Source organism: Eleginops maclovinus, chromosome 1, assembly GCF_036324505.1.
Source record: "Eleginops maclovinus isolate JMC-PN-2008 ecotype Puerto Natales chromosome 1, JC_Emac_rtc_rv5, whole genome shotgun sequence".
In the NCBI taxonomy this organism is placed as follows: domain Eukaryota; kingdom Metazoa; phylum Chordata; class Actinopteri; order Perciformes; family Eleginopidae; genus Eleginops; species Eleginops maclovinus.
In genome coordinates, this window is record NC_086349.1 from 9,160,408 (window position 1) to 9,182,993 (window position 22,586).

At 40.3% G+C, this 22,586-nt stretch overlaps 2 protein-coding genes across 2 annotated transcripts in view; one reads left to right on the forward strand and one right to left on the reverse strand.

Moving 5' to 3' along the window:
- Nucleotides 1-4,191: 4,191 nt before the first annotated feature.
- Nucleotides 4,192-7,073, forward strand: LOC134880545 (protein FAM200A-like). The gene is made up of 2 exons (XM_063907550.1): nucleotides 4,192-6,506; nucleotides 6,645-7,073. The coding sequence occupies exon 1, from the start codon at nucleotides 4,425-4,427 to the stop codon at nucleotides 6,501-6,503; it is 2,079 nt and encodes a 692-aa protein (XP_063763620.1). The 5' UTR covers nucleotides 4,192-4,424; the 3' UTR covers nucleotides 6,504-6,506; nucleotides 6,645-7,073.
- An 8,451-nt stretch (nucleotides 7,074-15,524) lies between these two features.
- The window catches only part of nphp4 (nephronophthisis 4), a 157,909-nt gene continuing 150,847 nt past the window's right edge, over nucleotides 15,525-22,586 (reverse strand). The window contains 3 exon segments of the mRNA XM_063881257.1: nucleotides 15,525-15,781; nucleotides 19,791-19,934; nucleotides 21,171-21,350. Of these exon segments, the coding sequence (XP_063737327.1) occupies nucleotides 15,641-15,781; nucleotides 19,791-19,934; nucleotides 21,171-21,350 (465 nt within the window). The 3' untranslated portion in view covers nucleotides 15,525-15,640.

Below are 22,586 nucleotides of genomic sequence, written 5' to 3' on the forward strand. Positions count from 1 at the left end.
ACAGTCAAAATAGCCGAGTAGAGACATAACTGCAGAGTATAAGGACGAGAAGTGAAATTTCATGTTCAGGGAGTCCCAGGGAGGGTGGGAGATAGAGCAAATCCAATTGTTTTCAAATTATTCCCATGTATAAAAAGAATCTGAGGCAGGCCCAGAACAACAAAATAGTCCGATGGGATTATTTTCTCTGCCGCTTTGTGGTGTAGGATCAGCCAGGACTTTAACATTACCTCTATTCGAGGCCCATGAAGAGGCATGATTTCTGGCCATGCAATTATTGTCAAACTCTCTCAAACAAACATGTCGTGTGTGGTAGGAAGTACATAAAAGAGCTTCTGTTAGGAGGACTTTAGCAACATGAACAGCGGTACGGGGGGGCCACCGAATCAGGCAGGAAACATGAGTGAGCCCCGAACACACCGCACGGGCTTCCAACCAGTAATCATGCCGTACTTACACTAAAAGCCTGGGTGGTCAGTTTTACATTAGAACAGGAGGGGAGGCAGGCAGGAAGTGTTCTGAAGTGCACGCTGAGCTAATGCCACAAGCGAGGCCCTTGTGCCTTTAGACCTGATTTACCAGCTCCCCTGTGGTTGGGCAACCATGCAACAATCAGGAAAAACGTAAGATAAAGTCAGAGTGTTTCATTGGGTTAGAGATGATTTACACATTAAAACATTATACAGAGTGCCAACTGCATCTCATTCACCCCACTCATTCCCCTTGGTGGTAGATGGTTAACACACCATGGAAAAAAAGATTGAGAAATAAATAATAATAATTCACATAAAACACGTTAATAGAGTGCATATGATTCAGACTTCACACCAAATAAAACCGACGGCAGATTTAAGACATGGATCACAAAAGGTTTAACTACCTATAATTCATTTGTTCACAAAGGGTCATTTCAGAGCTTTGAAAACCTACAGAAGGACCACAGTCTGGGGAAAGAGGATTTTTTCAGGTACCTGTAAGTGAGACATTGATTTAACAAAAATATTAAAGAGACGTTAGGAAAAGATAAGTCAGGGTTCATGGTGGTATTTTTATCACTTACTAAATCCGGAACATGCAATAAAATTATCTCCAAATTATATAATGCCATACAGTTATCCAAACAAGAGAATACAGAATACGTAAAGCGGAAATGGGAAAAGGAAATAAGGGTGAAGATCACACAGGAGAGCTGGGAGAAAATATGTCAACTGCAATGGTTCTCAACCAGGTCAAATACATGGCGGGAGTTTTGTTGGAAGAATATAATACGATTTTTTATCACAGCCATACAAAAACGACACCAGGGCAGTGGGGACGCTTGCTGGAGGCTCTGTGGATCTAATGGAGCCAACCACTTTCATATTTTTTGGGACTGCCAAGCAATAAGGTCTTACTGGGAAGAGATCCACAAACATATCAATAATGTATTTAGTGTGACCATTCCATTACAATGTGAAACTTTGTTTTTGGGTAATATATTGTTTGAAACATGGAACATAAAAGACAAAAAATTGCTTGCTATACTGTTGGCAGCTAGTAAGAAATGTGTCACGAGGAAATGGTTAAAAGTGGAACCTCATTGATGAATGGATTGACATTGTGTATGACATTTATGTTATGGAGAAGATCTCTTTCCCTAAAAGTTGAGAAAGAAAAGTTTTACAAGACCTGGTCCAAATGGACTGAGTACGTAAAACCAATCAGATCTGATTTTATTTGATTATACTTGTGCTTTGTATGAACCTACCCTCCTGTTTTTTATTTTTTCCTTTTTCTCTTTAAAATGGGATGTGCGCCCCCGGGTTCTGTTTTAAAACAAAAAAAACACAAACATGTTAATAGAATAAAGTAATAAGTGAGAAAACCAAACAAATCAATAATGCTAATTGAGTTATATTTCCTAACTGTTCCAACTTTCAATGAACTACTACTTTCTCAACCAAGAGACTATGTACAGGGCCATAGAGTATCCAATCATATCAAGGAAAACATATTTTGAAAAGTGGCAAGGAAGCAACATATTGGACAATGCATTCAGATTTCTCTGAGCAGCGCCAAAAGGCATAATCAGGCTATACACTATTTTGGTAATGTCACTATATCTAGGCTTCTTGTAAAACATTGAATATATTGTTAAAAAAACATAACATTTATCACTTTTTCAAAGTCAAAAATGGTAAAACAAACAAGTAAGCACGACTTCTGCATTATTCCCTCTTAAACTGCTCATTGTTTAACATGACATTGAGTTCAGCTCTGAGGCACAGCTCAACACAAAAGCTACTATATAAGAGAGAAATCAATCATCATTTCAAATAAAAATTAGACTGAAAGTTTAAGATTCAAACTAGGGTGTGGAGTCGAAAAACTGTGGGCATTTATCAGGCTATGAGGATGTAACAAAAAGATGATTGCATGAAAGACAATGTTAGATTTATTGACCCATAAAGAACTAAAGTTCAGTATATTTTGACTTCTGCTACTTTGACTTTATCCATTACATTTTAATCTTTTGCAAGTCCCCCAACTTTACGCAAGTGCAACACTACAGTAAATCACTGGAGTGCTCATTTAAAATTTTAATTTAATGCGTTCGACCGCGATTTTCCTTTCACTTGGAAAAGCCCCCTGAATTAGCATTTGGATCCTGCAGCATAGAAAAGTATCCTTTAAATCCTTGTTATCCCCTTATGAAAATGTCCATGCATTTGAGTGGAATTTGATCAAACATCTCCAATTAAACAAAGAATAGGAAATCTAACTGCAACATATAATCCAGTGCAGACGTGTGTCATGGCAAAGGGAGAGCCCATAGAACTACATGAGTCCCTTCTAATGGTCAGTCTTTTTATCTCTTTCAAACTGGGGACGCTTGCTGTTTTAGGAACCGGCAAGTTGTCTACACACATTGGATCATTTTCTATCTGAAGGGTGTATGAACCTCTGCTGACCCAAGATTTGAGGGCCGACTAAAGGGCCGTGTTCTGGTGATGCTTGGCCCTCTGCCCAGAGCCAGGACATGGAGTCTCTGTGGACTCAGGGCACACAAACTGGGCTGACCCCAAGGTACACAAGAGTACTATCAAAGTCTACAGTGCCAAAGGATCAAACACTGACTTTCATCTTAATTTAGGATAGCAATGTGCGAGATCGATGTGCTGTAAAAGTAGGAGGTGCCGGACAGCTAGAGATGTGGATGGGGGTCATAAAAGGGTCTGGAGCTTGAAGGAAATGGCAGCTTGTCCACAGGGAGGGGGGGGGGAAGCTGAACAGAAATGGGAAAGGACAGCTGATGACAACAACAGTCAACAATGTTAAAATAATTCACATTAGACTACGGCCTGCAAAATCCACAAGGCATCTTTTGCTTTATTCTAGCGTGCTGATTCTCTTCTCCGGTTCAATGATATGAACTCCCATATCCACTGACTGTCACGCAATGCTCCAAATTCAACATTAGATGTAAACAGACATTTAAACCCTATAGTTAACAGTGCTTCAGCAAGCCCCCAGAAACACTTGATTATTTTCCCTCCATCGGCCCTTTTCTAAGCAGGAACTGACTGTTATGGCAGGCAGTTATTGTTATAAATTCTCCTTTTTTCTCCCACTATTCTCCATTTGCTTTGGGACAAGAATAATGGAAATTATTTCAGTCACTTCTTAGCTGCTAAGTAACAGGAGATGTTCAGGGGTTGCCAGCAGTGCTGATTTTGATTACGTTTATACTGACTTGGATAACTAATAACATAACTGCCTACTTCATTTCCTACTTAGCAGTGCATACACATGATATGGCAAATCCTGTCTTTGTCATAAATCAAGGCTCTCAGAAGTTTATAAGAAAGCTCAAGGTTAAAGTATTTTATGTTCTGCCTAGGTGTGAGTACTTCCCTGCTGTTCACTTCACAAAAAGGCTTTTAACCAAACCATTAAATCTTCATTGTTAATTTTCCACATGTCACTTAAAGATTTGTTCATGTTGAACAGGAAACATATTAGGCTACAGCAAGAAGTTGTCTCTTTACAGCAGACATGGAAAAATATTAGAATGCATTTGGAGTCATATCTGCAGACTTCTAATGAATGTCCAATAATGAAAACTTAGAGACTGAACCAAAACTGTTTATGGCCGTCAAATCAAAACAAAGTGGGAAAAGACACTAAAATACTCTGCTGCTATTAGCTTAGAGCAGGGGTTTTCAACCGGTGGTCCGCGGACCCCTGGTGGTCCGCGGCGGCATTGCATGTGGTCCGTGACAAGAGCCTATGTTGATCAGTTCACCATTGTTTTTTTTAAATATAAATTCGCTTTGATATTTCAACACATTTCCAGAATACCGTTACATATCGTGAAAAATATGTTTAAAATAATATAAAGGAAATTCAAGCTGACAGAATGTAGCCTTGCGCCTATCCAGTCTATGGTAGCCTGTGATTCGCTAATGGTAATGAGTTGCGTCGCTAACCTCACTTATTATTCATTACGTACAGTCTTGCGAGCAAAGTTGACACACATTTATAAGCATAGCCGACGAGAGTATTTTAAGATAGGTTGTAGTACAAACATTTGTTACATATGTACTAGTCTAGCTATATATCTAGCACCAATGGATCGTTTTGTAGTGAGGAAAGTGCCAGAGGGACAGGCTGCCATGACAGAGGGTCAGGCTGCCACGACAGAGGGACAGGCCGCCACGATAGGGCAAGGACAGGCTTCCGAAGCGTCAACTTCGCAAAAAAGACGAAAAAGAAAATACAATGAGGAATATGTTAAATATGGATTCACAGTGACGACAGACAGAGCAGGAGAGGAGGTACCACTGTGTTTCGTATGTTCAACAATTCTCTGTAATGAAGCTATGAAGCCGTCGAAACTTACGCGGCATATGGAGACGCATCACGTCCACTTGAAGGCCAAACCCGTTGAGTACATGCAACAGATGTTGCGTGATTTCAAAGGACAGCAGGCTACCATGAGGAAGAGTGCAAAAATAAATGAAAACGCACTGAAAGCATCGTATCTGGTCGCTCTCAGGGTTGCAAAAAGTAAGAAGCCCCATACCATTGCAGAGCAGCTTATATTGCCAGCAGCCATAGATATGTGCAGAGCTATGGTAAGCGAAGAATGTGCCAACAAATTAAAAACTATTCCGTTGTCAGACAACACAATCGGAAGACGAATTGGGGAAATGGCAAATGATGTCAAAGACCAGCTGATGGCAAAACTTCAGACAGTTCTGTTTTCCCTTCAAATCGACGAGACGACAGATGTTACTAATGATGCGCAACTGTTAACATTTGTGCGATACGAGGACAGTGGCACTATGTGCGAGGAATTTCTTTTTTGCAAACCACTGCCCGGGCGAACTACCGGTGTAGAAATATTTAAAGCACTGGACGATTTTTTCACGGAGCACAATATCTCGTGGCAGAGGTGCGTTGCATTATGCAGCGATGGGGCCCGAGCCATGAGTGGCAGCAAGACTGGACTGTTTGCGCATGTAAGGAGGGTGGCTCCGGGGGTAATTTGGACACACTGCCTGATTCATAGAGAGGCTCTCGCCTCCAAAGATCTCAGTGTTGAGCTCAGTGGTGTGTTTGATGTCGTTGTCAAGACGGTCAACTTCATAAAACGAAACGCATTGAATACACGCCTGTTTTCATCCCTATGCCATGACTTGGGAAGTGAACACAGCTCTCTCCTTTATCATTCAGAGGTGCGTTGGCTGTCTCGCGGCGCTGTGCTCGCCCGTGTGTTTGAACTACGCGGAGCTATCTACGAGTTCTTGTGCGAGAAGCATTCTGATCTGGCTTCCAATTTCAACGATAGTTACTGGTTAACTAAGCTGGCGTACCTCACAGATGTTTTTGCAGAGCTGAACAAGTTGAACAGCTCCATGCAAGGGAGAGATGCAAACGTCATGCAGCTCTACGAGAAGCTCGACGCATTTGTGAAAAAAATGTCAAAGTGGATCGAACGAGTGGAGAGCAATAACTTGGCGATGTTTCCTTCAGTTGAGGAATACCCTGACAGCACTGACATCAACGACACTATATGTGAGCATTTGAGGAAGCTTGTGCGTCAATTCGCAAAGTACTTCACTGATTCGGAAGAGTGGCGCCGTGACAGCAAGTGGATCCTGCTCCCATTCAGTGACGATGCATCAGTAGGGTCAAGTCTGACGGCTGTGGAAGAGGATAAGCTGATTGAGATGTCCACAGACTCTGTCAGGAGGCATATGTACGACACACAGCCCCTTGTTAAATTCTGGATAAGTTGCCAGACAGAATTTCCACAGCTTGCTGCAAAAGCAATGAGGTGTCTTTTGCCCTTTCCAACCACATACCTGTGTGAGAGTGGTTTTTCTACACTGGCGTACTTAAAGAATAAGTACAGGGCTAGGCTTGATCCAGAGAATGACATGAGACTGTCTCTGTCTACCATTTCGCCACGAATAGACAGGCTGTGTGGACTTCACCACGCCCAGATATCACACTGACAGGTAGGCCTAATTCTCCCATGTTTTCACTGTTACGACCCTGGCGGGTTTAGGCCCCGCCCTGTGTTAATGGTAAGCCTGTTCTCTCTCCCTGCTTTTCTCAATCTCTCTCTGCTTTTCTCAATCTCTCTGTCTCTACAGCAGGTGATTGGTGACAGGTCTGTCCTGGCTGGGTTATAAAAGCCCTGACCAGCCAGCAGTTGAGGCTGCCTTGGTCTTCATTTGTTGGATTTTGGTTCTCCGGTGTTGTTGGATTTTTGTTCTCCGTTGTTGTTTTGTCACACACCTAGACTGACTTTGCATGACATTTTTAGTTACTTTTCCCAATACTGAATTGCACAACACTTTATTATTCTTTATTCTTTCTTTAAAATAATCTTTAATTTAATTTAATTTAATAAATCTACTTTTATTATTATAAAATCTGCGTGGCCTCTCTTTCATGTTTCATGCATTGAGCTATGCATGTAACACCAAATACACACGCGCACGCGCAGGCACATCAGTGGGCCGCGGATTGCTTTCTAGTCCGAATGGTGGTCCCTGGGACAAAACCAGTTGAAAACCCCTGGCTTAGAGCTTCACCTTGCTATATTTTTTAGTTTTTTTTGCCGCTGTATTCATTATATTCATATCTGCCTCCTTGAAATGTGCTTCGGCAATGGCACGTAGTTGCTATTCAGGTTGTTGCCCAGAAAAATAAAGAACATTGCACAATAAAAAAATATACATAAGAGGGCAGGGTCTCCGAAATCCACCTGTGGCGGGTGTAATGATTAAGAGGGATTCTTTTTGTATGAGTCTATACAAATTATACTTATTGTGGCTTAAAATTACTTGCTGAAATGTTATTTTTTACTGGAATGATAATTGGCACAAAATAGTGTGCAGTTTTGTCTTACAATGTCAAAACAGGTTGTCTGACGGGGACAGAAATAGCTTTCCAGTTCAGCTAACAGGCATATTGACAGCTGACTGTTATAGACAGGTGAACCTCCTGCATGTTCTGGGTCAGCAATGAAGCTGGAAAATAACCAGGGGTCTAATTTCTTGCTTTAACGAGTCCTTGCCGACAGCAGGAAATAGGGAAGGATGAAAAAGGAGAGCCTTCCGCTTGAGTTTGGATTATATGGGAAGGTTTTGAACTTCCTCTGCTCTGCTGTTAGAAATTACCTGAGCTCCGAAACTCTCGCCTGATAAGGTGGAGGCCCAATTTATCTCCCAGGGACTCATGAATATTTGCAATAGTTCTAATGTGGTGCACTTAGGTCAATAGGACTGCACTTTGTAATCAACATGGAAGGTATAGGTTAATAACTGCAATTTATTTTTCGTCCCCCCCAGACTAATCTGATTAGATTGAGATACATTTTTCCGGTTGTAGTCCATCGCAGGTAATCTGAGGCCAAGTGTGCCAACAGATACCGTTTTAAATGCAATTTATAAATGGAAAAGGACAAGACAGAGGCAGCTTTATGGCGTCTCTGATGTAGCTGATAATGTTCGTGTACACCCCAGCCTTACTAAGTGGCTGCTCGCTCTGATGTGCAGTGGGTTAAATGGCTGATAGGTCTCCGATAGGCTTAAGGAGGAAGGTGTGAAGGAAAATGGAAAGAACATAAATAAATAAAGGGGTAGAGCTCGTGGCTTTGAACACTGTGCACCCATTGTGCTGCTTTACCTAATTATGCCAGGCCATTCTGCTGACAGACGGAAAGTGCACCGTGACGCCCAATCAAGACCCCCGCGTTTCATTTCCCCTCTATCCCCTTTCTAACCGTGAGTATATTAAACCAGAAATCCGGTGGCTGATTTTCAAAGAGACTTGATTAAACCTAGGAAATGGGACATGATTTCTCATTTAAAATTCATAACAGGCTAACACTTAAGTAATTTGAATCCCCTTTGCCATTAGGGGAGTTGGTATCTACATCAGATTGAATAATTTCACTTTAACAACGTCAATCCATTCCATTTCAATTTGATAGCAAGCAAACTTCATGCCTTGTGAGTGTGTGTTGCTCTTAGAGGTTGGCGGGCTGAATGTGCTACAGCTTGTAATTAAATTTGTTTGACCAAATTCCACTTTGCCGTAATTGAAAAAGGCCTCCAAAATGAGTAATGAAGTGCTTTTGTGCAAATCAAATAGTGTTGGAAAAGCTTTTCACTCACTCTTTCAAATACGTGCTGAATAAAACATCATTAAAGTAGTTTTATATGGTTAAAAGGAGACATTGGGTGATGGTGGCTAATGTTTTGCTAGCTTTTGTTGACACGCTTAATTGGATACTGCTGGGTAATTGCCCTGCTAGTCGCAGAGGTTAGCGTGCTAACACACTAAACTAACACAGCATCCCAGGCATGTTCCCAGGGTCTATATGTTCCCCAGCTCTATATCCTCTTAATATGATATGATTAGCAGACCTTTCAAAGATTCATGCCGGGTTCTTTCCCTCAGTCAAATGTTCAGAGCATGTATTCCTTGGTGAATATGTTGAAATCAGCCACAGTTTAGAAAATACTGACGATATATCAGAATCAGAAATCCTTTATTAGTCCCACAACCTGGAAAATTACATTGACCAACAGCAAAAGTGGCATAGACGCAACAGTGGAGTAGCAGGTAAAAAAAATACATGCAATATCCCAGAATAAGCTAACATAATATATAGAAAAGAAGCACCCATTAGTTATACTAGAATAAAAAAAGTTCCCATTCTAAAGTTAAGAAAAACAACTAAGTAGGTAATCAATTGCACATCCGTTAACTGTACTCAGAACGCCCAACGTACTTTAATCTTCTGAAATGTTAGATTGCAAAGATAGCCCTTAAAATGTAAGTTTAACTCAAGGGACAGACATGCTCAAGACTCTGCACAATGCCAGATCAACTCAAAACAAGACAACAGCAACAGAATGAAAAAACATGACATCTACTTTTTAAAACCTATGCACCCAAAAGTTGTTTTTGTCATATCTATACAAGTGCCTGAAGGGATTTTCACAATTCCAACTGTATTTAAAACATTCACCTTTTTCACCAAATTTTCAAAAGTGTTGGTTAATATCAAGAATACAGGAAACTACGGATGACCCTGCAACAGGAAGTAAACATGTTGTCAGAAAACAAAGTTCCTGCTGAGATATTGTTCTGTAAAGATTGATACATATGCATGGATGCTCAGAAACTACACAAGCATAACTACTGTAAATCTGGTGATGGTGACCCCTCCTAAAGCAAAGTTATTTGAGCCATCATTACTGGATTTGACCTATGCAGCCACTCCGTTAAGAACTCTGAGAACAAATCTTCAAAGAAAGACCTGCAGCTTGAATGTAACTCTAAAGAGCATCAGTAATATCACATATTTTAAGATCAGACTCACCATCCCAGGCCTTGAATTTGTAAGAGCAGCATGTGGCATTCACAGATCACCCTACTTGTTTCACAAGGTATCTATTCCTGCTTGATTCAAATACGGACTTTGAGAAGTCACCCTTTAGGAAGAAATGTAATTTGAAAAATGCCCTCTAACACTTGCACCATCAAAAACGTTATTCCTTTAATGCAGCAGAGTTTGAGTGTCAAGAAGCGAGGAATCCACTTATCAGGATCAGACTTCACACTTAATATTGGTTGCTGTACAGTTATCAAAAAGGAATATGTATAAATGAATTTCTGAGTTACTTTTGATCCAATCCCTACATTTTCAAAGCCTAAGAAATCCATATTCTGAGGGGGAAATTTCATCTCAGATTTCATCACTTGAGTTTCTACAGTTTCTGGGGTGGTCAGATCAGCCCATGCTACTGTGATGGAGTATTTTGATGGTCCAATCTCTGGAACAAAAAATGTCAATTTGAATCTCCTCAGATAGCTTAAACGAGAAAAAATAACAGTCCTCAATTTCGCATTGTCACTCATTTCAACTGCCTCTGTCATTAAATCGTTAAAAGGGCACCGGCACACAATATATCTCGGTTTTTTATTTAATAAACCAGCATTTATTCAATATGTAGCCTGATGACCACAGACATTAGTGTTAACCAAGCTTCAAGGTTACTTTTTTTCTCATAAGACAAGAGTTCTGAGCCAGAGGGGGGAGGAATTAATTTATTTGGCAGAGCTTATGATTTAATTTACCTCCCACCATACTGGCAGTTGACCACCTGAATTGACTTAATTTACAGTTTCAATTTCGGCATTTAGCTGACACACCTTTTCAAACCAATTAACAGAGAAGGAGCAAGCGGAGTTCACAAATTGTTCAAGCACACCCACGACATGGCAACGGACATAATGTGTAGCTAGTACAGTTAATGAATCGCTGACCCAGTTAGAGGAAGATCTCTCTCCTGAAGTCCACCATAACATTATCTTAAGCATTTATCTACGGCTACAGTTATCAGCTAATCAGCAATGAGCAAAGAGAGTGGGACACTTATTGTGCAGTTAGGATCCATGAGTACAAACACTTAGTAGGTTCTGTTGTGTTTATGCACAGCCTAAGAGACCATATAGGCGTTGATTGGTAGAGAGAGCACTAGAGGTTGTTATGTTATTTCATGGGATTATATTTCATACATGCATTCTATTTCATCACATTTTTCCTATTTTATTAAGTGGTACATACATTACACATTCTATCCCTTGTTTTTTCTCCTTATTATAACAAACTGAGTGCTGCATTTCATGTAATAAGTGCTATACATTATTAGTAAACCTGTAGCTCGCATTATACACTGTAGCTACCATGGTTAGCAAGGTGCATCAATGATTAAATCCCTGACATGAATTAAAATGATAATATTGGCTATCTATGAAAAAAGCAGTTTGTAAGGTTTTACAGGAAAATATCTTTCTGAGTGCCTTTCTGTATAACTGAAGGATATATTTTATTTTGAAAGTGTCATTTCTAAAATACATATTATAGTGAAGCAGTGAATGAAACAAGCAACTTCTTTACTGAGGTAAAAAAAAGTTGGATAATGTTCTCATAGAAACAAACATACATATACAATCAGACAACCTTTCGCCATTTAAAACTTTGTCCCCCTGCTGGCCATAAAATGGTTTTAACGGTTCAGAGGTCCCTATTGGACGACGGTTGATGCAAGGGGAGTGCGGTTGTCCTACAACCAGAAGGTCGTGGATTCGATTCTATCCTGCGCAGTCAATATTTCAATGTGTCAGATACTCAACCCTGAGTTGCTCCCGATGGGTGTATGAATGTTGAGTCGCATTGCTCTGTATGAAGGGCTGAAGGACTTGTAGATTATGTAGAGCACTTTGAGGGGTCGTAAAGACTGGATGAAGTGCTATATAAGTACAGTCCATTTACCATTTTGAGCAATAATGTGCTTTTGTTGAAAAAGCCAAATATTTTTCAAAACAATAAAGAATCTGGGGAGACATAGCAGGGTTTGTACGGTTTAGTTAGTGTTAGCAGCTAATTCTACAAAGTTTAGGAAAAATACTCGTTTGGATTTATTCTGTGGTGTTGGGCAGCGGTTTAAGCAGTCCATCCTTTACTACACTGACTATCCACAGTCCTGTCCTGTTCAAACAGCCATTGACAGAAACAACAGCAGCCCTATTTGAGCTGCTTCACAAATTTGAACATGGAAGCAGGCTTATGCATAATATTTGATGTCCCTGACCCTGCAGCCACTTTGAGGTTAGAGCAGAAACATTGAGGGAGATGGAGAAGGAAGGAAATGATTTTCTTTGTGACTGTGAGAGGATTATCACATTTTAAAAAATCCCTGTATCATCAATGCCTCCATAGCTATAAGGAGAAATCATTAAATTATACTGACGGCTTGACTCAAAGCTTTTGTCTTAGAATGGGTGGATATCAGATTATTCGTGCCATTTTTTCTTACTTCTGTGGGTTTACTGCTTGCCAAATGAAGATTGGTGGGAACACACAGGGGATTTGCTGGATGCGTGTGTGTGTGTGTGTGTGTGTGTGTGTGTGTGTGTGTGTGTGTGTGTGTGTTAGGCTGCCATATACTGAGAACTGTCTTCAGACTGCATGTGTGTTTGCAGAGAGAGGAACAGTGACGCTTCCTCAGCCACATACAGTACATTTCCTTTTTGCTCGACAGTCATGGCCGAGGAAAGGTCCCACTGAGACGGGTAATGAGGTAATTCGATTCCAATTTGTTAAGAGCTCCTTGTCGCATTTCTAAAATAACCCAGGTCCCTCTCGCAGAGATAAAACAAGATATGGGCTCTGATTTATAATTTCTTTTTCCCGATGAAACAGTTTCAAAAATGTTTCAAATCACAAATTACTATTAAATTCCCACATCAGATGGAAAGATCCCGGCTTTCAGACAGCAGGTGTTTTGCCATTGACGTCAATGATTAGGGCGTGGACACTTTTTTTATTCTTCTTTTATTTATTTTTTTCTCATACAGAATATCTTTTAAAAAGAACCTCTCTGCTGTGATCTCTCTGTGTCCTCAGTTTAATATTCTAAAGCTTGAGGTGATTTGCAATAATGCACACACACACACACACACACACACACACACACACACACACACACACACACACACACACACACACACACACACACACACACACACACACACACACACACACACACACACACACACACACACACACACACACACTCTCTCTCTCTCTCTCTTCTCTCCACTGTATGAGTGCCAATCCAGGCCAGCAGTGCAGTGTACATGAGGAGGAGGGCTGGTTGCTAGGTTGCATATTCCACCAGTTACAAAGCTCTTTGATACCTTTGTCGCTTCATTCTCTCATAGAAATGCACCCACTCACATGGCCAGGCACCTACATGCAAAAAAAAGAGCACACAAACACACAGACATGCACCAGCAGGTAGGCCTGTTTTCTCCTAATCAGGGCAATAACAAATACATATCAAGGCAGATTCTCAGTCGGTCAGCTAGTCAGGAGCCATCTAACCACACTAACAAGGTGAGCAGACAGTTTGAGGTGTTGTGGCGGGTGTCTGTGCTCCTTCAGGAGGAACCGACAACCACTAGACTGGCGGCGCTAATAAGGTGTCAGTGCTGCCCGGCCCCTCGCTGTGCAGCTCAAACTGAAGGCTGATGCTCAGACCAAGATGCGTGAATTAAATCTGCACAGAGAACACACATCAGCCTGCAGCAACATCATGCGATCCCTTCCAGAGATACTGTGGATAAGAGTGCACAAATTGGGAATGGATGGCGGCACAAAAGGTAATGTTGCATGGAGACATGAAGGCTGTTCGCCATCTTTAGCTCAACAGTCACAGGAAGCAAGCTGTGAGGACTGCGAAAGAAATGCTGGGAAAGATATTTTAGGTCTGTCTTAATGTATTTGTAACCACAGTGCCAGTTCAAGTGCCTTAAACTTGAATTATTTTAAATGACCCGTAGTTACCACAGGTTACAAAAATATTGTATAGAAGTCTATGAGAAAATGACCTTAAAAATGTAATTTTAAAGCATGACTATTATTTATTAGAAATAAGGATCATATGAGAAATTAGGATTGGACCAGATTTCTGAATCACTTTTCAGGGATTTAACCAATCATAAGAAAGAACCAGAGAACGGTAACATTTTCCAACATAGCTAGCGTGTTCCATCCATGAAGAAAAGCTATAGCTACATCCGACACAAGGCTAAACAGAATAAGTACTGTTGAGCGTGTCCTTTTTTTTATTAGACAGTATTCACAAGAGCACTTCATGGCCAGTATGAGTAGGAGGAATGATTACAGGAACCAATACTTATTTGAATACACATATGGTCTCTGAAAAGTATTAAAATAAACATAAAAAAGATCCTGACTTCACTGGGGGAAAATATCAAGAGAATATAGCTTAAATGTGTAATTCTGTAAGTTGCTAACATGTAAACATAAAATATTGAAGACAATGAGGCTGCCGCATCAGACAAGATGGTAGAGAAGGTAAAGATGAAGAGCAGCCGGCTTGTTTCCTACCGTCTTTTTTTATCAGCCTTTGCTGCTGTGCTGAGGCTTATTTTGCAGCCTGCATTCTAATGAGAGAGAGGGCGAGGAGGGAGGGGGTGGAGGGGGGGATTGTGTAACTCTGTGTTACATAACACAGTGTGCATGGCCTTCTCTCTCGCAGACACAGACACACAGCAGAGCGACGGTGAGCGAGCACTGTGGAGAAGATGGAGGGTTTTAAAGGGTGCCGGTGTTAATGAGGGCGATCTGAAGAGATGTGTGCGTCGCCGGAAAGTCATACCTCATTACGGCACAGCTTCTAAAAATGCTGCCGATGAGGATAAGTTGTTTGGGAGGCAAGGGGACACAGAGAGAGGACCCCTGGCTTGGTTTAGATTAAAACTCAGCCATCAAGTGGTATTCAAGTGGGTTTGCCGGGTAATTAAAGTCGATAAAATGTTATTGCTTTCACCCCCTGCCCACCTGGATGGTTAGGGATGGAGTGTCAGACATTTACCGGACATTTCGTAAGAGGACAGATCCCAATCGGGATTAAGCAACCACACTGATATTGCTGCTTTTGGGCTGCTTTACTGATAATCAAGTGACTGTTATTTTATAAACAGCCCCGGAAAAAAATGAAGAGACCACTTCAGCATTATCATTGTCTCTTGTTTTATTGTCTTTTTATTGTGTTTATGTCTTTGAGTTCAATTGATTTTTATTTTATTGTATTCTATATACTTCTGACAACATTGCTCTATGTTTGAATTCAACAGACACCGGAATGGCTGCCATACATGTAGAGATAGAGATTTAAGGACATTTTTTTCCAGAGCTGTATATTGACTGTTGTGCCTTTATTTACTGTTGTGCCTGAGACCATCTATTATGGTCGGTTTCGAAACCAGGCTCATGGTGCATGGGGACCAAGCCCCAGTACATGGGCCGCCAGCTCTACCAACTGAGCTTTTAACTGCTTTAATTGTGAAGTAATATCAGTAAACCACTCATTTGCCTCCATACAATACAGAACATTCCAAAAAAAGACAGAAACAACACGTGATAAAAATAGTTTATTTTTAATCTGGTCCAATAAATCTTCCGAAATTTCACACTCAGAAAATATATTCAAAACACACATTAGTTAGTATTTCCAGGAAGGAACCAAACATCTTCAGGTCAGGAGTAGTTGACCTTCACACAGAAAGTCTCCTCCGTCTTCTCCTGCAGGTTGTTCACGTAGACCAGTATCTCCACAGAGCCTGGACTCTGGCTGGGAGCGAATCGTAGTCCGATGGTGTAACTCTCCCCCCCGTCGATCTGAACACAGTGAACACAACAAACATACTTTATATTCATCTGAAGGCTTTGTGAGGGGGAGAGATTCTCTCTGTCTCTTCTGCAACAAAAGCACAATCGTGATCACAAACACAAAGTTTCCTATTTACCTCAGAGATATAATGAACGGTCTTCTTTGCATGTCATCATTATCTCTGTCGTTTTGAAAACCCTATTTAATTGACCATTCATACTGTCATTGATCACTGACTCATTCCTTTTAACTGGCTGCAGAAGATCAACAACATGTCAGAATCTTGCTTATGCCAGGGATTAGAAATCCAGATGAGCATGCCTAGGTACATTTGAACATTTGAGTGAATCGATTTGATTAAAAAAAACCTTATATTTCCATTGTTGCAATTGATCAAATAGCTGATTCCTTAGTTTAATTTCTTCTTTCATAACAGCTCTAGGGCTAAAATAAAAATAAATAACCCAACAGTTGAAACGAAAAGCTTATAGTTATACAAACATTTGTGATCTCTTTACCCCTTAAAAGTTCCACAGCTTTGCTCATAAAATACACCAAATACTGAGGTTTCTTCAGATCCGAGTCCTCTTACCAAGCTACATCCCTCAACCTTTGAAGAAATGATACATCACATGAAACTGGAGTGAGTGTGAGATTTAAAACATAAGAAAGGTCTGGGCACTACAACATGTATTCCCTATCTGCTGAACTCTTTTTCAACAGTGAAATACATACCTTACCTGAGAGCTACAACATGTTCCTTCATGTTTTATCCTTGGTCACATTTCAATGTCTGGTCAGTCAAATTGTCTTCACTTAAAGCTTTTATTTCAGTGCATGTCACTTCCCCTCAAGCAGAAGCCCAACAGATGTGGCGCCATTGCTCTCATTTGTCAATAAAAGTCTCAAAATATATTGGAATATTAAAAAAAAACAATAATGAGTGGAGCAGCCAGCCACCACTGTTGTTGTTAATAACTCTGTGTAGCTTTGCAACAATATTAAAATACCAGAGTGCTTAAGGGATTATGCTTTATTGCATTGTAATAAATGTCATGTATATGAAGCAAAAGCTTCCCCACACAGTGTTACCTTGCATTCTCACAGTGGGACTCCATTATCTAATTTAATAAGGGTTGTCAGAAACCAGAGGACGACTACTCCAAGAAACCCCAAATGGTTTGTATTCTTAATTGCTCAAACCTCTTGACATCACACTTTTTTTTGTGTAAATCATCTTCTCTTCATAGAAAGTGAAAATAATCTTTTTCTCTAAGGAAAAGCTTTTCTTTCCCCGGTATTTCAATCACACCAGAACTGTCCTCTAGTATTTTCCGTAATAGCCAGCAAAGGATATAAAGGTCAATTTGGGGGATTTATGCAGCAATCTTTCCCAAAAGCATAGCAGTATTGATTTCTGCTTTCCCCTCCCTCCTGACAGCTGGTTTTATCACGCTAAGGAACTTCTGTCAAAAAAGAGAAAAGGGTCTCCAGATTTGCTTAATGCTGCGGGCTCAGTAAATTCTTTATAAGACACCTGGCGCCTCCTTGACAAAATGGGAAAGAAACTAGGGGCTGTTTTTCACTTTGCCCACCTTCTTCTGTCTAACTGATGCAGTATCTTCTGGACAGCAGCAGCCTGACTCTTAAATAGTTTATATGGAAAAAGACTCCAGCTGCGTCTCACTCATTTATCTGTTCATTTAAAATGCTGGTTTCCCATTTGTTTTGCCATTCCATCACACCTCGCCAAATAAATGCAATGATGGCAGTGACTCCAGTGCTCCATGACTGTGTGTGTAAGTGAGTGAATGAGCTATTAGAGACACTGAGGTAGACAACACAACCACAAAACACCGGCGTAATGACTTTGGTTGGATTCCTACTGTTTAGGTCTGGAGGAAAACAAAAACACTGTTCACTTCAATGCGAGAGGCCAGAAATCATCATCAGTGCGAATTACTCACAGAGGAAGTCCAAAACAATCTTGAACTGGAGTTTCTTCTTCACACAAAAGTTCTTAGTGTAGGTCAAGACTTTTTCCAGTGTCAGTAGTTTGGCTTATTTCAAACTATATAACACAACAGGAAATGGAATGCCCCAAAACCCTATAGGGCCGCTATAAAATGGTTTGGCTCTACCTGAAGTGAATGTACTTGCAGGTTTCTTCGTGTTCTGACTTTGTATGGTTAATGTCACTTTGATTGTCAGTTACTTTGGATGAAAGTAGAAGTAGTAAATTCAGTAATGTCATGTGGGCGTGCTGCATAGTTAATGATTTTGCTGCACTGCCAATTCATGATTGAAGAGTGCACCAAAAATGATTTTGAGGCTGACCAGACGGAAAAGACTTCAGGACACTGTTGAAATAAACCAATACTAAAGTGTCCACTGTTATTTACTGTATGTAATATATGTTCTGGTTGCTCTTAAGCTGCATCATAACTCGTATAATGGAAAAATCCCAGCAGTACAGGTAAGGCATATCTTCAGAGTAGGAATTTCAGATGCAATTTTTAAGGTAATCTTACATTACATTCTGCCAGAACACAAACCTACACTCAATACTGAGCCTGAACGCATCGTCTCCAGACACAGACGGAGGACTCAAGCTGCTACTGTGTACACATTGTACAAGAGATTTTAGGCAACCTGTTCTTCAGCAGATACATTTCCACTGAGGTTTAGAGTTGTGTTGCTGATCACTTTGAAAACACATTTTCAGACTCATTTTATACAGCAGGATGTCTAATCTTTATTTTGCTAAACCAAACTGCATCATTTAATATTAATGTCATTGTCATAGGCTTTGTTCAGCTTGTAAGCTGTAGCCTGAGAAAGTTTTCTGTGTCGTTGTCATGAGAGGAGGGGAGAATGTGAAAGTATTTAATAAGAATCCTACTCAAAGTGACAAAAGTGGGAAGCCCTGGGAAATGAGAATACTTATTTTCAGTCAATGAAAATACTGTTGCATGATTGGAATATATATGATGTTAAATACTCCAAGCAGTCTGAGATATCAGCTATTCAAGTAGTTTTGTTATAATGAGTTCAAAAGGAACTCATTATAACAAAATGAAGGTCTGCATGTCAGTGGAAGAAGCTGTGTCTGAGTACTTCATTTCGAGCCATGTTTGTGAAATTATGACCACTGGTATGAGGTTTAGTTATTTGTGATAGATGACTTGATGAAAATCAAGTCAAATAGATGAAAATGCTTAAAGCTTTATTCATTTCAAAGTGTAATCGTAATGGTTGAAGTGGGTACTATTCATAGAAGAATCAATATCTTTCTGATATTATTAGAAGCTGGGATTAAATCACTGAGAAAGATACAGATACAGTCCATTAGCCTCGATCTGTAAACAACTGTCATTACATTATAAGCTAGATCAACCAATAGTATCCAATATTTAACGCTGCATTTACAATTCCTTAACCATGCTTAATAATCAGATTCAAGCTTTGTATGCTTGAAAGGTGCTAATCAAAAACAAATGCTGCAACAGGTTCTGTGTTTAATAAAGTTTAATAAAGATAAATATATAAATGCATCTTGAACAGCTTAGTTGTTTAAGAGCGGGAAAAGGATGCTTTTGGACCTAAGTATTGTTGTTGGCTGAAACTCAAGCCTGCAGTATTGAGTAGCAGCTAATAGACAGCATTAATCTTGTCTGCAGTATTTTAAATATATTTAAATGGATGTATAAGGTTTTGCAAAGGCTTTTTTTTCTATGACTTTTTTCCTGAACAAGACTTTTCAATAGTAAAATGGTTGTGATTAATAAGCATTCCTCATTACAGCTAATGCACATTATTTACAGGGCGATTACAACACGAGCTACCATTCATTATGCAAAAAACTGCCAGCGCTGATGCAGGCTTTGATTTCAATCAACAACAAAGACAAGCTTTTTCCAAGGAGTAGGGTTTCCTTAAGGTCGAGTTGCTAATTAAAGTATTGATTTTGCTCTTAATGAGAGTAAAAGACCTGCATGACTTCATGTCTTATCTCACCTGAAATGTATCCTCTTTGAACTGCAGCAGGTCCGGATGGTCCGAGCGGAGGAGAAACGAGCGGCTGCTGGTGTAAGGGTTGGTGTAGGTGATTTTCCTGGAGCTGCCACGCCCACTACCCACTGGGACACACACTTCAAATGCCTGCACACACAAACACAAAAGACAGGTGGCAGTTATAGAGGCGATTGAGTGCTGGCCTGGGATCAGCTGTCCTTAGCCTTTTCTTTACAGCAGCCATAAAGGGGTTGAGACTTTCCTGCTGACCCAGGACACCACCAGGATGCTTCAATAGGCACTGAGTGTGACTCTTAGTCCCAAGTGTCTTTGAGTCATACAGAACAGGTACCACTTACAAGCATATAGCACCTACGGCAGTATTTTGCAAAGGCTTTTATATAAAGTCATAAAAACGAGGGGTTTCATTAATGCACTCCTAAATCTGTAAAATACAAAAGATTGTAAACTAAAAAAGGTAGTGGGCTTTAAACCAACATCTATATAACAATGCTGTACTAAGATAACAGCTTCAAAATCATTTTAGTATTTCACTGACTTGTACTGGTGCCACCAGTCTCACTCTGAGCCAGAAAGCCATTTGTTGCACTTTGCAATCTCCTGTGAGAAGTGTGTAAGGATTTATTGTAATTACATTTTTCCAGGAACTGGATCTCATTTCTTTTTTTTCCTTTAATGTCCAGCTGCTCATCCTTACCCTATGTGTTTTATGAGTTTCCTGACGGATAGAAAACTTTACTTTTAGCTGAATCAGCGCCAAAAGCCTACAGATGCTACCAGTAGCTGGTGTCAGCTAGCAAGCCATGCTGTCAGGACTTTGGGCTCGTAGCACAAGGGGAGTGTTGGTGGTCACACTGTTAGCACAGTAGATATTGATCACTGGGAGGAGTTGGTTTCAGTGTAGAGTTGGCCCCCTACGGAACCGGTTTTAGAAGCCTCTACGATTAGTTAGCATGTTTAGCTGGCATTCTATGTATTGGGTTGTTTCATTTGCTTGATATTTGGTTGTGCTAGCAAATGTTCATGTTGTAAAATAATGAGTTTGTTATTGTAAACAATGCCTGTTATTGTTACAGCTGTCAATTTTGCAAACAAGGAGTAAATCGCACCCTGAAAATGCATTGGAGCTAAATCCACAAAATACTGTGTTTTTCATTATAAACTGTTTCATAATGTCAACCCTAATTGGGTGCCGGTGAGTGACGACACAGTGAGAAATTTGGTGACTTTTGAAAGAAAAAACAAAAACAAAAACAAAGCTCTCAACTGATGTAAGATATGGAAGATTCACAATACGATTTGAAAAGAAAATCGCATTGTGCCATTTTAAATAGAAAAAGCCAAGAGCAAAACTTCAAATACTTTGGACAGGACAGGCCGGTGGACGTTGAGACAGAGCAGCCAGGATGCCACAAGCCGCCGGTTCTCCACATCCACCGCGTTCACATACAGGAAGCGGCTTCCTGCTCGCCACGGCTGCACCTTCAGCTGGAGCTCCTGCACGGCTGCAGGAGGCAAAACGAACACCGCCTCTGGGTCCACCTACGGAGAAGGTAGGGGTGATTGAGTTTGGCAGTACTGTGTGGAGGTGTTGATTGGGTGGGTTGTGAGAAAGATACAATAATGAAGAGAAATAGACGAATTGACAAAGTGACAAAAAAATGTGACACAGTATGAAGAGAGTGATTTTTATGAGGAAAAACGATTTTGAAAAGGGCAGAATTACTCCAAAGTAGGTGGTTAACGGAGCCAGAGGAAAATAAAGTAGGTGTACAGATTACAGGAGATTGGGTGAGAGAAGTGGGTGAATGAGTTTGGTGAAATAGGTAAAGGTAGGTGCAGACAATGAAATAAGAGAGAGTAGAGGCGGAAAAGTGACAAAGAGACGGAAGGATGTGAGAATGAGATTTACTGTGCGGTTCCTTTTCAATCTGTTGGGAAAAAGCAAAGCTATTCTCCGGTAGGGAGCTTTATCCAATTGTATAAGACTCCTCTGATGCATTCCACAGTGAGCTAACCTGCAGAGAGTCGGATCATAGTGGGCGCCGATGCAAACGTGAAATCTTTTTGAAAAAACATCTGTCGCTCTTCGCAGCCAGTACCCCTTTTTCTTCCCAGAAAACACGTCACTTTTTTAAAACTTTAATATGACTGAGTATTATGCAATGCCCTTTTACGTCCGTTCTGACTGAGAAGCATGATAACCTCTCTCCCCGCTTGTACCCAGTTATGAATAAGAAACGATCTATCTTAAAATAGAGGGTGGTATGACACTCCCGGAACATATTCCACGTGTTCAGGGAGCATGAAACCGTGACTAACTTTTCCGTTTCTGTCAGTTTGTGTCCCAACATGTGATATGATTGCAGGAAGTAATAGGGTTACCTAATAAAATGAAATGAAATGACGCGAAAAGAGCCATTATGCTGTCAATCCACATTTGCACATTCTGGATAATGACTCGAATATGAACCACGGGTTATTACAAAAGACACTTTCTGTGTTCCATTGTTCCCTGCTGCTAAGAGCACAATTTGCATGAAATCCTTTTTTTTGGGTATGCGGTTGGAAAACTGAGAGAAAAAAGATGTGTCAACAGCAAAATGCTCAACTTCATGTTAGATTTAGAAGATTCAAGGTATGGTTTGAGCTGTTTTTATTCTACTATTCTCTTATGTTATCTTCTGTATGTTGCTATACATTGGTGTCAGACGTTTGTTGCGATTATTAAAAAAAAACTACAAATGTTATCACAGGGAAGAGTGAAATTATTAGTAC